Source organism: Leptinotarsa decemlineata, unplaced genomic scaffold, assembly GCF_025532065.1.
Source record: "Leptinotarsa decemlineata unplaced genomic scaffold, Ldec_3_MD MMD2_tig00026328_RagTag_RagTag, whole genome shotgun sequence".
NCBI lineage: Eukaryota > Metazoa > Arthropoda > Insecta > Coleoptera > Chrysomelidae > Leptinotarsa > Leptinotarsa decemlineata.
In genome coordinates, this window is record NW_027412688.1 from 28,541,042 (window position 1) to 28,557,834 (window position 16,793).

The window sequence follows — 16,793 nt, forward strand, 5'->3', positions numbered from 1 at the left end:
ACAAAGAACTCAATCCTCGAAAATTAAAAATGAACGAGGCTTCCCAAGGTCAATTGGAAAGCCAATCTGCGATATCAACCGGCGACGAGATTCGTCCTCTGTCTTTCACTGCAAGGCAAATCATTGAAATGTACGGAGCCCAAACATAATGCATTTGTGATCGAATACCAAACAGCGTTGTTTGGCTTTGTATAGGCTTCATTAGTGGCTAATTAGGAACATTAGCTTTCAGTGATCTGTCATGAGAAGAAATCTTGGCAGTTGAATTCATACACACTTACGGCGATATAGGTAAGGTAAAGTCCAAAGTGAATGGGTCTATTTGACCCTCCACCGCAACCTGCAAGGGTTTATTGTGACTCACACCCATTCACACTCGACCAAATAAACACAGCTTCTTAACGCAGCCGATTAGTTTTATGGTGAGTGGTCTTTCAGGTCAGATGGTAAGAATACGGCTCTGCCAAACTCTGAAAACCTGATTCGGTCCTCAGCTGAGCAGCCACAAAGTATGTGCTCTGCCAGGCTCTGCTGTTTCATCATTTTGCAAACAGAGATGACACACACTGTTTTACGACAATCCGAGCACAGTATTGGTCCGAGTCTCTGCATATGATGATTCAAATGACAGTGACCTGTGAGAAAGCCTGTTAGACATCGTAGTTCATCCCTACTGTAGTCCAACAACTGTTTGGTGTCAAGCTTCGAAAGGTGAATAAACGCCTTGAAGGGAGCCAATAGTGAAGGTCTGGAAAAAGTGTCGATTTTTTTCAGTATTCTACAGATGGCAGCGGGTGTATATAAGTTAAACTACAAGGAGTCTAGTACCTACTACAACTTGTATAAACTAAAACAAACTAGTAGATTTGTCATCTTTACGGTGACACACCCGTAAATATATTTATTTCATTTTGGTTTTAATGTATTCATTGAAGAATATACCCTTTTGTTGAATCCACGTTCAGTATACCTTAACTTCTACACCAACCATGTGTCACTAGGCTACTCATTAACACAATCACTTCAAAAATAATTTTCAGTTTCATGTCAAACGTTGAGGATAACAAAATGACAATCGAGAATGCCTCGTTATTTTTTATAGTTATCAAAGAGAAAAGAAATCTTTACATAGCTAATGAAAAAACATTAGACATATAGATTGAAAACAGTAAACATTTTGAGAGAACTGGTTGATATGGTTTTTGTTTCTGTCACCAGTACAAATTTTATTAAAAATACGTTACTCAGAAATCAGTGTTTCATTTATTTTATACTATCCATGATAATAATTATATAATTTCCACACTATAAATTTTATTCGAGACGGTAGTCAGTGGTAATATAAATTTAAACTCTTTGAAATGAAAATACATTTAATTCCTAAATTCTTTTTATTCTTATGAATGAACACTTTCAATGAGAATGATTATTGCAAATCGTTTTACAGTTTTCATGATTACACACAACCAAATGAAAAGATGATTTGGGTTGCAGCATGGACACAGCATGGAAATCTGGTAGGTGTAGAATTTAACCAATATCATTGGTATTAAAACAATTGATTGAAGTACAAGTTATGAGCTAAAATAACATTCAGATCCTTTTTGATATGATTATATTGAACTTACGTTTCCAAATTTCCATGTTGAATGATGTTCCCAATAAGATTATAAGTACTTCTTCTGAACGATGATTGTTTTTACACGATGAAACGTCGAACATTTAGAGAAAACGGCAGTGTTTAGTATAATTCAAGCCCATCTAAAATATGAATTTTCAAATATTTTTGGTTTGGACACTTGAGCATAATCTTAACTACATTTCTACACATTTACATTATCCTAGTTACTGGATTATTATAATAGATTACACACCACTTTGTTTCAACGAAAAAGTTTACAGAAATGTCTTAAATATATTTCCATTGGTCATTAACGATTTCACTACGTATAAAGTAAGATATCACAATAAAGGTACCGTATATTCCAGTCGTATTCATTTGAGTAACTGACATGTTAGATATAAAAATCGCATTTGATGAAAACTGAAGGCTCGCTATTTTGGACACTGGACGTCGAATAAACTCAATCTGTGATTGAAAACTCCATGCAACCGAATTATTTCCAGATAATTCCCCTGGAATTATATTTATCGTTTCTGTTGAAATTATTGATGACAGACTTATTGAAATTATCATACCATTACCACACTATATGTTGTCGAACAATATTGAGAATAAAAATTCAGTATGCTGAAGTTAAAATCGTAATTTTTCGAGAACGAGTGATTTTGTGTTTCCTGTTATTTTGAAGTAACTATCTTCAACTAAATGTTTTAATTATTCTCGAAATCAACATACAGAATGCTCATCGTTGAGTTGAATGTATTTAAACATTTTGAGTTATACATCATTCAGAAAATATTTTGTGGTTTTCATTAGAAAAAAACAGAATACTCAGAAAAATATATCAGACACCGTGTAATTCAATTATATACAAGGTATTAGAGATATAATTTGCCTAGTTCCAAAAGTTATCAGTACCTATTACGGAAAATTCTTTCTCAATGGAAAATCCTCCCAGTAGGATAATTTGAGCGAATTTATAACACAGAGGACGGAGAGAGTGTTTCCTTTTGTCGAAAGAAATTATTTCCATCATATAGAATTATCAGTGTTTGTAGTTTATAAGAAACTGCTAGAATCCCCTGAATTAATTCCTCAATAATTATTATTTTCAGCTTGTAAATCTGTCTCAAAACAACTCATGATTCCATCTGTGAACTTCTTTTTTATATCCTCAAGATGAACTACTAGCAATCTGAAATTGATCCCTATATAAACTTTCCAAGGAAAGTATACTATAATTACAATATATTATTTATAATATATTATATATTATTCGAATGTGGTATATTTACCAGCCTACATCGACTATCAAGACAGTATGAATTAGTTCAAAGATCAGATCGAAAAGAATGATTAATGAGCGAGGAAACTGACGGAGAAATAAATGGATACTTATGAAGTATAAATGAAGTACAGTGTTCAGTTCAAACTGTGTTTAGTGAGTTCTGTGGCTTTTCTATTCAAGACGAAAATTGTTTCCGTCGCCTTCGGCGGTAAATTCCCTCGTTAGTACATTTTAAACTAATACGAATTGGTATACTCAAAACAATGCGCCTTTAAAATCACTGAATAAACTGACTCATTCAGTATTTTGACGTACATTTTTATTTCCATCAGTTCGGTTTGGTGGAGCAGTGGTTTGACCACCAATTCGTTTTTATATGAGTCCATTTTTGTGGTGAACCAACTCTCCTTCTCTCTTTAAGTTTTCGTGGCCTTCGCTTCCGTACGACGCATTTAGCCAAGGTGAGCCAACTCAATATATTTCCTTCTTAAAAAATGAGGTTATATGTTACATTTTTTATGTAATCAGTAAAATCACACATCACACCAAACCACAGAATAGTAAATATTCTGCGACCAAACTGTACTTTCAATTTTGGTTGAAATGTAGTTGATTTTGATGAAAATGTCAACTGATATATCCACCAGTTCCCATTATAACCAGATCAGTTTGATGAGAATAAAAATGTAGCCTTACTTCGATCGTTTGTTAGTATTGTAAACTCTTCGCGGTAATCCCATACGGAATTTGAAATGTTAAGTCGCAATTTCTCCAATGTTAAATAGTTATAATTATGTGTGTGCCTCAATTTTAAAATTTGGAATCGTGATTTCAAATTTGAGAATGGAATTACAAGTTTGATGTCAGAAATACAAGCAAAAGTTTTATAATTATTAAAGAATTTCTGAGATGTCTTCATGACGTCTCGTGAGTAGCTAGCTTCTTCAGATGTTTATACATCCTGAGTTTATCTCTGATGACTGGATATTACGGCTGCGTAAATCGACGGCCTTCAAACACGAAAAATAGTGACACTGAAAACCTCAGCAGTTAAAGCGCTAACCATTATGTAACGATATGTTTTCTTCATCCTGATACGAAACATTAATTATAATCTAAAGTTATATCTCTGATACCCTGTGTATTCAATAAAAAAATTACCAGGTGTCATTATAATCTATAAAAAGAGATCATACTAGTATATAGGTATTTATGGTTTGTTCAAATTGTAAATAATTACATTGAAGTCTAATTGTTGAATATGAGTTTGGATTGATCGAGTTTACAAAATTCTTCTACATAACTTTGTTTATTAAGTTAATGGAGGTGACTGAAGTTGCTGTGGTGTAAATGAGAGAACATCAAAATAGAACTACACATGTGATGAACCACGAGATAAAGAAGATATAAAAGATAAAATACCTAAAAGTAAAGAACTATTGTTTTGTACCGTTGATATCAGTTTCTTCATATAATCCACGAAAATGTCCATTAGCACATTTTGTTTATTCATCTACTCACATTTACTTACACTAACCTAGATTATTCAAAAATCGATTTCGAGTAGCGCTGTTGATTATCGGAATCAAATTTGGTTCCCTTATCTATTGAAAAAAATATAATATTAGACATATAGTTGGTAAACAAGTTATAAATATTCTTGATCGTGAACGATGGAGTACACAATTGAGTTTGCAAATATTGGACCTTGCTATATGGATTCGAAATGTTCGGCGATATCATATTTGTTTTTGATGTCTAAATGGAGTATCCGGCAATGGATATGCAAGAATCTTCCTCACATTTCATGCAGAATATTTATTTATTATTGAAATCTCATTGAGAATCTTGAATATTTTATGTTTATAAAATGAATTCAGCGTGAAATCAGCACCAATATTTTCCTTCACTTATCTTCAAATATGTCAATTTTGGTCATTCATGAAATTTATATTATGACAAGAAAAAACAAAATGCATGGTGAAATGCTTCCGTATGGAATTCTCCAATGCTACTGTGATAGGTAATTACTCATACTAATATTCTTTTTCATATCTTTGAAACTATTTTATAATTGCTTGAATCCTTTTACTGATAAAGTATTGAATTACATAATGTTTTATACTTCTGAAGTAAAGGCTGTTTGAAAGATTTGAACAAAAAGTTTGATCAGTGTTCATGAATATAACCGTATCTTTAAAAACGTTTCAAAATTATTGGTAATATATTTGGCGCCATAGAATGTACTGGGTGTCAAAAACTGATACTACTCTTTAGATGCATTTTATTCAGATGAACTATGTTGTAGGGTATCGTTTGATATATTTTTTCAGTTAGTTATAAATTTCCTTCATTGTCTCTTGTTCGATTCCTAAATATTTGTGAGCTTTCTATTGAATTCCAGCTTCGTTGAACATAATTGGAATACAGTAACTGCATGACGTTAAATTTCTGAAGAAAATCCTTACATATTTTACACAATTTCAATTAATAATTTACAAAGTTTTGAAAAAATTTGAATGACCTTGTTTGCCCCAGTTGACTCGCATACGTAAGTATGCGTAAGTAAGTATGCAAACACTATTTCCGTCAATTAAACCAATAACCTAACTTTGAATTCTAACGGTCGTCTTTGTTAACATAACCTTTGGTAATACGTGATACATATCACATTACATATATCTTGTACTTTTAGGTTTGATGTGTACCACCAAATTCCATCGATTATATTAGAATAGCATAAAAAACTGAGGGTTATGTACAGTAATGTAGTGTTTTGTTGGAATTCACTACCAGAGATTGGAATATGCTTTTATTACATTTCATTAGTTCAGACTTCTATTGTCTAATATGACGATCTTGTGAGGGGTAGAGAAATGGAATGGAGACCCAAAAATCACTTTTACTTTGTGCCAATACCATCTTCGCCACTGCTTTATTACTTTCTTCCTATTTTTCACGTCGTACATGGAAGAAGATGTGTTCAGTAAAGAATACTGAATACATCCGAATGAGCCATGGTATAGTGAAACACATGTCGCGGGTTTGTAAATTGTTTAGCAAAAATCTCACAATAAAAGGTTACTCAAATGGGTACTTGATCACGAAAATGTTCTTTGTGGCTATTTTAAGCGTTCTCTCGGAAAGGTTTGAGTTTTTTTGAAACGATTATCAACACCAACTGTTCAGGCAGACTCTTCAAAAAACGCTAATAATCCCCTCTTCCTTAGGACCATAGACCTTTGATCTTTCAGGTTCCTCCAAGAACTTCAGAAATTTCTTATTGACATGGAAAACATACCTGCGAAACGAATAGTTTAGGATGTATAGTTCTTATGGGCTTCATTACAGAAACTATGTTCTTTTTCAACAGGTCTGATGACCCAACCTGCCGGATACTTAATGAGGATGGAAAAATTGTGTTCATTTTTTTGAAGCAATGTTTGATTTCCTTTGCATGCTTTCAGCAGTCATTGAATGAAAAATAATATCCTTTTCAGTTTCGCTTCTGTCATCGTTCCTTTTCTTGTCGTTTGTCAATTTTTCTTTTGCTGTTATTGAAAAAATTATGCCCTTTGAACTCCAATGCCGTTGTTAAACCTTCAGTTTCGGGTAATAAGTCTTTATTTGATTGTTTTGCTTGGTTTACGGCTTTCACCGTGGTCTTCTTTGGCTATAATCTCCAAATGTTTCAACTGAAACTGCGGCAGTCATCTTTAGTGGCGTGGTTGAAGTACTCTTCTTGACGTATCAACTGAAACGTCAAAAAGAGTACTTCAACCACGCCACTGGAGATGACTGCCGCAGTTGAAACGTTTGGAAATTATAATCAAAGAAGACCACAGTAAAACCTGGAAACCAAGCAAAACATTGACGCCAGCCGAGAAAGTCTACATTCTTATATCTATATTTTATTCATATATTCACGCCATATGAACATACGAATATTTCAGAACTTTCTTCTTAGGAATGAATCTCTTCAACATGAATTGAGTTTCAAAATTTTGAGGCAGTAGTGTATTCGATGTGATCCTGGGGCAGGCAAATATGAGGAATCCCAATATTGAACTGGTTTCACGCTCTTATACGTCTCAAGTCGGAGCTTTCATTGTGAAAATCTTATCTTTCCTCAATATATTTTCTGGAAACGAAAGTATGTTCAGAATTTTTTTTCCAATCTGTATCTTCTTTATCTTTATCTTCATCTCTATGTTGAGGTTTTCCTCGCAGAAGTATCGGAGATAATGTTTCCTTCCAAGGAAGATATCATTACCATGACATAAACCCTTTTTGAAATTTCTCTTATAACAGTGGAGTTTTCGTCGCCATTTCCTATACTTCCTCTCAATTCTTTCTATTTTGTGTACTATACTTGCTTTGTGAAAAATCACTTTTTTACTACAGTATGTTTCACGTCTTTGACGTTTTTTTGCCGACTTCTGCTTTGGATGACTTGCCTAAGTATTTCTTCAGTGTCCTTCCTCTTCTTCCTTCTCACCATTTATATAGGCGGTATTGCCACCTTTTCGAAAATTCATAACTACATGACTTTAGTTATCTCTTGCGCTTGTGTGGACTTGAATATGAAGGTAATTGTTGGCATTTCAATAGAAATGATACCTGCTCATGATGGATATTTCTTGAATATTGGCAAAATTGTTAATACTCCCTCCAGAGACTCGATATTTCATTATCGTACTAGAGTTTAGATAATTCAATAATAAATTTGGTGATATTGTAACTCTTGTATGTGTGCATGCTTCATATATCAAAATATGATTTTCAGACAAGTTGGCATAGACTCGAAGAACTAAAACCCAAGAGTTATTCCTAGACAATCTTTGGTCAAGACTTAATAAACGAGTCAATGGAAGTTCGACCTAAGCTGTCAATATACACGGTTAACACAATTAAAATCGTCAGAATAATGAAAATGTACTAGATTGTACTTCGGCGTAACAACGTAATAAAAACTTTCAATAGTAATAGATTTGTCGCGGAAGTAATGAAAGTTGTAACCCTGCTATAGTTGTTTTAGTATGGATTGAAAGAGGTATATTTTTAGGAGAGAAACATTTTTTAAAAAAGAAAGGTTTCGGTTTTCCACTTCTCCATCTTCATAGTATATATTTATCGATAATTAATAGTGCATAAACTCTCCGATGACATAAAACAAGTTTTGACATGGATGTAGAGACTTTGACAAACCACTTCGATTGTTCTTCGAAAATTTCCCATTTTGAATTCGTAAATATATCGGCACTGTCAAATATTTCGTTTTGTAGGTGATTTTGATTTGACTGTGACAAACTCTCTACCAATACTTAACTATACATTTGTGACACACATTGTTTTGTAGGTCGTGACATACTATTTATCTCAGTTGCATTTTGTACTATCAACAATAGATGGAGATGACCTGAATTATCATCTGAAAATGAAATTAACAAATGATACTTATCATTGATACGTTCCATATCTGATTTGTACTTACACACAAGCGTAGGAAGAGCAGTATGATAATTTCTAACAAACAGTTTCAATTCATCATCGTAGCTTCTTTGATTTATCTTTCAAAACTTTGATTTAGAATGATGTAGAATGAATTACAAAGTTTCTTCAAGCAGTTATAAGATTTAAATAAACATTAATTTTAATACACAACTATATTTGAGAATGTAGAGGATTTCTAGCTGAATTGGTATACTCATATGTCAGACCCTCAAATGATGTGAACAAGCAATCCCAATCGGTCAATACAAAATGGACTTTTTATCGAATTGTATGTAACTTGATATTCTCATAGAGAACGTCCAACTTTCGTGAATTTTTATCTGACTTGGCCGGATGCTCCCTGAAATGAAGTTCACCAAACAATTTCAGCGAACGAAGACAAATGAATTATTTGTTGTTTCTGGGCGTTACTTATCGATACAACCGAAGTGAAAAAATATCGATATGAATGTAACTATCAGACTTGGACACGACTTTGTTAATTATTTAAGAAATGCTCCCAATTTCGGCTCGTATTTCGACGGAAATACGACCTCAAAGACTCGATTCGTTCATTCAAGACGCGCTTTATAACTGGTTTTCCAAATTTCGGCCAATGTCACCGCTGAATGAAACCTGTGAAAAATGCAAAGAGGAAGTGTGAATCGCTGTATCATCGTCCACGCTAAAAATCCGTAGAATTCCAGTTGAACCGGGTTCTCTTGGACTTTTCTCATTTCGAATGTGTATATTATCCATATCGTAACGTTGCATATGAGCAGGAAAGTCACCACTTGACGTCCAGGTTTTGAACGATCGTGTACGGGAAGGTAAACGCGACGACGGGAGACGTCGGCAATGAAGAGCAGTTGAAGGACGACCTGAAAAATAATATTTCAAATGATACCAAGTACATGAATAACTCTCCAGCTTCATTTTCTATCGATGTCTTTTTTTTTTAATTTTCCGGGTCTGGACCGGACTCTAATGATTTTCATTTATCTTCACATCGACAAAAAACAATTGATTATTTTTTCCTGTCTGAAATTTCTACATCCTGAATAATACTCGAAAACTATTGTATCAATATTAGAATTGATTTAACTTACAGAACGTATGCATCTTTTGGAACTGTAATTTTGTGATACTGATTTTTTATTGATTCTCCTGATATTATTACTATCGTCAACTGATCAAATCAAATATTGGATATTTACATTATCGCAAAAATGCCAATCTCTTTATGACGTGCCAATCTTAGTCAATGATCTCTGACATTTTTGTTTTTTTTAAGGACAAAACACAAGCACTACAGAAAAATCCTTAAGGCGCTCTGAGAGCGGTGCCATTCACGTTGGATTTGAATCAGTAGAGATTAAATTCATTTTGACAAACGTTCACAGAAAGTTCATTCCACATAAACGCAGTTCTCCGAATGAAATAGTTTTTATGCAGTGTAGTTCGAGTTGAACTGAGTTGAATCTTAGAACGATGAGCAGACACAGTCCGTCGCGTATTTCTGATATGTACCACTTTTGGTGGAATCATATGCGCCAAGTCATCTTACGTGAAAATATCTATGAGATAGTGACAAATCTCGAACCTTCCTTCGATGTTACGGACTATCAAGGTTGCAAGTGACGTTAGTGTCTCCAATCAGGCGGATGGTTTTTTTTCAGGATGGAATCCAGCAGCTTCAGGGTATGCTTAGGGGCGAAGCTCCATACATGGGAACAATACTCTAAAGAAGGTCTGATCTGAGCTTTATAAAGCATCAACAGTTGCTGTGGTGTGTTCAGTTTTCTGGTCCGGAACAGTGTTCCAAGCTTCTGAAAAGCAGCCTTTGCAATTCCAGTGACATGATTGTGCCAAGACATATTGTGGTGTACATTTTAACCCCCAACAAACTTATCGAAGTAGAAAGCGGAATTATCTGTCCTGACATTATTATATCCGGTTCGGACACATTTATCTTTTTGGGAGAAAACCGATGCCTGGGTTTTCGTGGCTTTGAATTGAACCTGGTTACTTTCTCTCCAATTCGAAATCACCTCTAGATCCCCATTAAGATATGCAACCTCCTGCTGCCGGTGAAGTTGTGCATTTGCAGTCGATTTCCTGGAATCAGCAAAGCAATATATTGGATTCTTGAAGTCATTGATATACAATAAAAAGGAGGTTGAGACGATATGGTTCCTTGGGAAACACCAGCGTTGATGGTAAAAGTATTCGAAAGATATTCATCGACGGCCACTTGAAGGGAACGTTCTTTCAGGAAGCTGGAGAGCCATACAGAAAAATGATCCGACAATCCATAGCATCAAAGTTTGGCCAGCAAACCCTCATGTCACACACGGTCAAAGGCTTTAGTAATATCAAGCGCAACATCTATTTTGACTCTCCTTGTTTCTTTATTGCAAATTCCTCAGCTAGTCGGTTTACTTCTTCTATGGCTGTTGTTGCAATTGTGGATTTTGTAAAGTTTTGATTAACAGCTTTAGCTACCTTCAAAAGGTGTCCTAGGTCGATATTATCATCACGTGTGGCTTCGCGTATCTAGCGAGAAGCTAGTTGGCTTTCAGTGGAAGATTCATTTTAGTCTCTGGTCTCATAGGAAAGTGTGCAATTTCAGGTTTTTGGTTAGTTAGAAACATTGACCAATTTTTATGACAGAGCTTTTATTTGTTTACTATATTATTTGTAATTTTTTATATAATTTTGAATTCTAAATGTAAACTTACTTAAGTTTTAATTTAAGTTAGGTTACGTACCTACCAATTTTTGGACATTTTACATTTACCCAATTTCTCCCATAGTTAAACAAGGCTTCGTCATATCAATATGATTACGTTGATGCAGCACTTTTCTCAATCACCAGAACTGAAATACTCTTCTCGAAGAAAACATCAGCTTGCTTGGTGAAATGCGTGTTGAGAAGAGTATTCCAGTTTTAGTGATCGGAAGAAGTGTTTGTTTTGGAGGAAACTGGTACCCAAACAAAGGAAAATAATACAACAACAACGTTGAACGCATGCGATCTATCAAGGAATGTTTTAAGATTTCTGACGACACTGAAAAAAAAAACGAAAAACACACAAAACTTGCTGCGAAAGAAATTGAGGGTTTTCTACGACGAAGCATATGATAAATTACTGAACTTGACGGCAGAAAACTATGCAGAACGTATTAATAAAACTGTGCAGTTTTGATACTTCACTAATCTCGCTGAAAAATGGTTACTTATGGTCCAAATATCTAATGGTTAGGAAGACTTTGAAGGTAGCTAAAAAGATTCATTATCAGTTCTATATGAATAGATACTTCAATTTCATATTTTGTAATTTAATTAATGAAGATTATTTATGAGCTAATCAGAAACTGTTTTTTGTTTTTACACTCAGGAGGGCCATATAAAGACCCGGTTGTCTAGGCACTCCGGGCATAGTATAAAGATCCGGGCATTAGATTTAGTATTGACTAGAAGACTGTAATTCCTGAAAATATATTTTTTTTGACTTTGGCAAGTACAGGCTCGGAGCTTGCCAATATTGAATCTATCTATTCATTTTTCATTCTGATAGCCATATTGTTGAATATAAAAACTTGGTTTGTACCGTATGCTACACTATACAAGTGGTATAGAAACATACCCATACACGATGATCTCCCAACACGTAGTAATGGCAACATCCATCAATTGAATAGATTAAGACTAATTTATAAAATCAATTGTTGAATTCTTCAGAAATAATAAACATAAATCATATTTAATAAAAGCACAAATAGATCCAATATAGTTAATATAGTTGAAAGGTATTTTGAAGAATGACAATATTTTTATATGTATAACAGTTGACTATTTATTTCATATGTGATTTATTTCTATTGATTTCAGATACAGGGAATGACTGAATAGTTTTTAGGACAAACATGATATGTAACTGGAATTCTTCATGCGGAATAATGAACCTGCGTACTTATAAAAATTGTAGACTGGTAGCAAGATGGCAAAGATGAAAATGCATGAATTAAAAAGTAGTTTCTTCCATACTTTATAAATATATTGTTTTACAGACAATTCAATATATAACTTACTTGTAGAATGGCGAGAATTCCAGTTATCATTGCAAGCAAGTTTGCTTCCTCTGTAAACGCATTTAGATGGCCAGCAATCACACTGAAGACTGCGTAAATGAACAGTCCAAACGCAGAAATGCGTAGAAGTATATCGTTGAGTTCATTCTGTTCCTCTGTTTTGAATTTTAGCGACTGTATCCTGTAAAAGAATTGAATGAATAATGCCATAACCTATCTCATGAAGTAACCTATTTCATTCCTCCTTCTCTCACTCTTCTTCTAATAATTGGCCATTGCTTCCTTTTAGGTCGATTTGAAACAAGTTTTATCCCATTTCGCGAACATCGGTTTGCCACGGCCTGGGAACCGACGTGACGGAAAAGGATATAACGAAAGATGCAATATGACTTGATCTCGTTGCATCCACCATCACGGTGGATGTGTAAAACATTATATAAGAACGGTAGGTAAATGAAAACCCTAGAATCACAATCAATAACAGTGCGTATGACTTGAAACCAAGACGATCGCATGAGTTGGTCGGAAAGCAAGGGCCATTGAGAGAGCAAAAATAAAAGGCTGAGCATTTAAGTATTATGGTGGAGCATTTCCTTACCTTATGAATCCGACGATGATGGCGATAATACTCAGCACCATGAGACCACAATGGGAAACTTCTGCTAGGTATATCGCTAGAATTCGGAAGGAATTATTCGATATCAACACGAAGAAAAGAATGAGGCATATCAACGATCCTACCAACATCAGCAAACCGAAGAAGAGACCTTTTGAGGCTCCAATACAGTCAACACGACCATGTTGGGCATGCGCTAGTGCTACTGCTCTACGTGACAGCATCAACTCAAGACGGTGTTCCAAATCTTCTTGGGTAGAATATCTAAAAAAAAATATAGATTGAAATCAAGTTGAACTACGATCGCTAATAGAATACGGTAAGATTTTGGATGGGCTGCACCTTCCGATTTTCAAAAAATAATTGGGTGTACTTATGTATTTTGATCTGTAGATTACAAATCCGAAAGATGAAATCGGCGCTCTCCCTTATTTTCAGAGTTACAGCCGTCCAAAGTTTCGAAAATTGCAACTTTTCTGCCTTCCTTTTGCACAATACAAACTATAGAAAACAAGTATTTATTTACCAAATTACCTTCATATTTTATTTCACCTTCTTTGATACTTTCTAGTTTGATAATCAACATTTTCCCTTAGAAACTTGATTCAACAATGGATTCGTTTTCTGATGACATCGCTCCATTTTTAGGGTGACATTTCGGAAAAAAGCTGTTGGTACGTTTTATCTTCTTGTTTGTTTTTTTAACGGTTAGAACGTCTTAGTTCAGGTATTTGTCCTTTCCTTTCATTCGGAAATGCGTAGAAGGTAATATCCTTTGTGATGGTGTTTCTCTAGGTTCATTGTTTTTAGAAATGTGTATTGTTTTGTGGAGTATATTGAATATTAGGTCTTGTTGTGTTTTGATTTGTATTTGTTCCTCGATAAGTGAATTATGACATTGAATTTATGGATGTTAAGGTTTTCCCAGATGTTCATACGGTTTCTTTTATTGACTTTGTTTGTTTTGTATGGCGTGTGTTGCGAGGTTTGATTTACATGTTACTGGGTTTATGTATGCTTTTTTGTGCTCGTCGTACCTTTGGATCCATTTTTTTCTTGGTTTGGCCGATATAGAATTTGTTGCAGTCCGAGCATTGTATGCTGTAACTCCGTTTAGGTTTTTGTCTTCATCTTTTTCATAGCTGTTTATTTTTTGTGTTATTTTCGTGTTCGGCTTGTAAGTGATATTAAGGTTCAAGGGTTTGAAGATGTTTGTTAATTTTTTGGTTTGGTCACTTAATATGTGAATGCAGTCCATGGTGGTGTTGTTTTATTTGTTGGAGTAGTTTGATTCTTGTTCCGTATTTTTTGTTTGATTCTATTACAAACAATATTTTGTATTTTTCTGATTGATTCGGTCGTTACTAGATGAAGATCCATAGTAATTTCAAAAAAAGTTTGTGGAGATCAAATCGTGAGGTGTAGTTTTTGAAAAAATATATTTTGTAAAAATAATTCGGAACTTTTATTTATTACTTTTTCAAAGCATTCGGTAGCTTATTAAAAAGTTTGATCTTGTCAAATGATGGTGTTAGTCACCATTGAATTTGAAAGTCAGATTTGAGTGAAAAAAAGTTGGTTGGGTAACAAGATCATTTTTTTCTTGAAAAAAACATTTTTTTTCTCGCCGACTTTTCGAATTTAATTAAATTCTTCTTCAGGACTCAAAAAGTAGTTATATGATGGAATCGGCCGATACTTGATGAAAATCCATAACTAACGTATTCCAAAAACACTTTATTGTGAGATTTTCACTAAATTGTTTTACAAAAACGCAACACGTGTTTCGCCATACAATGGCTTCATCTGGCGTGTCTTTCCAGTGTTTCGCCATTGTATGGCGAAACACGTGTTGCGTTTTTGTAAAACAATTTAGTGAAAATCTCACAATAAAGTGTTTTTGGAATACGTCAAAATGTAGTTTTTCCGTGTTGATAATATTACTATTTTAAAAACCATCAGACATATTTTATATATATTTAAATAAAAAGTATATAACATTGCAACAACCAAATGTCCGAGACAACACCAACTGAAACACGGTAGCACCAGAAAACTGATGAAGCTACCGTGTAACAAAACGCATTTTAAATGAAATAATTTTTATCAAGTAATTGGTCAGAGTATTCATTATAAAGATTATCAACTTACCTGGGGTTCATTCCAATATGCTTCCACATGATGTAGATTACGGCAGCTCCGATGAGAGAATATTCAATTATGAACGGATATAGGTAAGGCCCAGACTCTTCAACTATCGATCCCATTATGTTAACTCTTCCACAGCTCTTTGATTCGTCTACTGTTCCATTCAGAGCCGTTAACGCTTGAGGAATTATGTAATCGAGCATATTAGTTTCGTTACTTGTTATTGCATTGCCAATTTCTTGACTGAGTTCGCCTCCTCCAACTGCAAAACATCAGATGAGTTTGAGTTTATCACAAAACAGTACTTAATAATTAATCTACATACAGGCTATTCAAATTTGAATCTCGTAAACGGTAAGAGAGTGAGTTAAATTGTGGCAAACGATACCAAAAAATCGACTCTGATTCTTTTAATTCCGAAGATATACGGCAAAATTCCGATACCTATCCCGATACCTATTTTTGGTTAATTCATCTTTATTCGCGAAAATATTGAATCTATTCGAACTTTTTCATGGAAATCATCAATTAGTTATTAGAAAATGTTCATGAGATTTTATACAGGATGCCGCCCGGCTTGTGACATTTTCAATTTTGAAAGACCTTTATTCTTAGTAAAAATTTTTTGATCGACACTGTACATAGGTACAATATTTTGAAACACTTGCTTTCTCCTCATTACCCGATGACGATTATGGATACTAACCATCGAAACGACGTGAAGTAACTTGGCTAGGAATCCCTTATTTTATTAGATTTTATTTATTTTAAATTTTTGTTTAATTGTTCTATTTTTATTTGTATTTTATTTCTTTGTAATTTCATTTCAGGGTTTTTTTGCTTAATATAATTGTTATTTTCAGCTATTTTTTTTTTGATTTTTCTTTTTATTGGTTCTTTCAGGGATTTCAAATCATTTTGTATAATATTAGACAATGGAAGTCCGAACTAATGGAATTCATCATGAAACATTATCAATGACCTTCAAACAAACATGAAATGAATTCTAATTTTTTTTATTACATTTCTGATAATCTCACAAATAGAAACAATTTGTTTGGGAAAAAAGCGCTTCAGCTAATTCTCCATCTTTAAACAGTGTCATCCCCAAAGTATGGCCCATATGGGAAACTTATTAAGGGTTTATCGATAAAAGTTTGTGCATTCCCTAAAACTAAAACTGAACAATACAGTAAACACACGTAATATACGAGGAACCTTCAAATATTTGATTTTGAGACAAGAGTAAGGTACTCTTATTTTGAAAAATCTCAAGAAATGTTATTTACAAAAGTTATTCAGCATTGAAAGATACATCTAGATTTGAAGTCATGTCCATCTCAGTGAAGTTTCATTTTTTTACCCATTTTCTCAAAATGGGAACTACGAAAAAAATTTGCTAAAACGATAAATGGACAGATTTCTGAATACGACGGTTTTATTCAAAAGTCTGTGATATTACGAACTGCACAACTATGGTGTTAACCACGGTGAATTTTTTGAAGACAAAAATTATTTTCATTTTTATT

The 16,793-nt window shown here is 33.9% G+C and overlaps 1 protein-coding gene across 7 annotated transcripts in view; it reads right to left on the minus strand.

Moving 5' to 3' along the window:
• Positions 1-1,355: 1,355 nt before the first annotated feature.
• The window catches only part of LOC111514035 (uncharacterized), a 91,141-nt gene continuing 75,703 nt past the window's right edge, over positions 1,356-16,793 (minus strand). For all 7 annotated transcript variants that reach the window (XM_074182312.1, XM_074182313.1, XM_074182311.1 and 4 more), the window contains 4 exons: positions 15,268-15,526; positions 13,099-13,380; positions 12,501-12,681; positions 1,356-9,286 (listed from right to left, as the gene is read on the minus strand). In XM_074182312.1, coding sequence (XP_074038413.1) covers positions 8,978-9,286; positions 12,501-12,681; positions 13,099-13,380; positions 15,268-15,526 — 1,031 coding nt within the window. In that variant the 3' untranslated portion in view covers positions 1,356-8,977. The remainder of the gene's footprint in view (positions 9,287-12,500; positions 12,682-13,098; positions 13,381-15,267; positions 15,527-16,793) is intronic.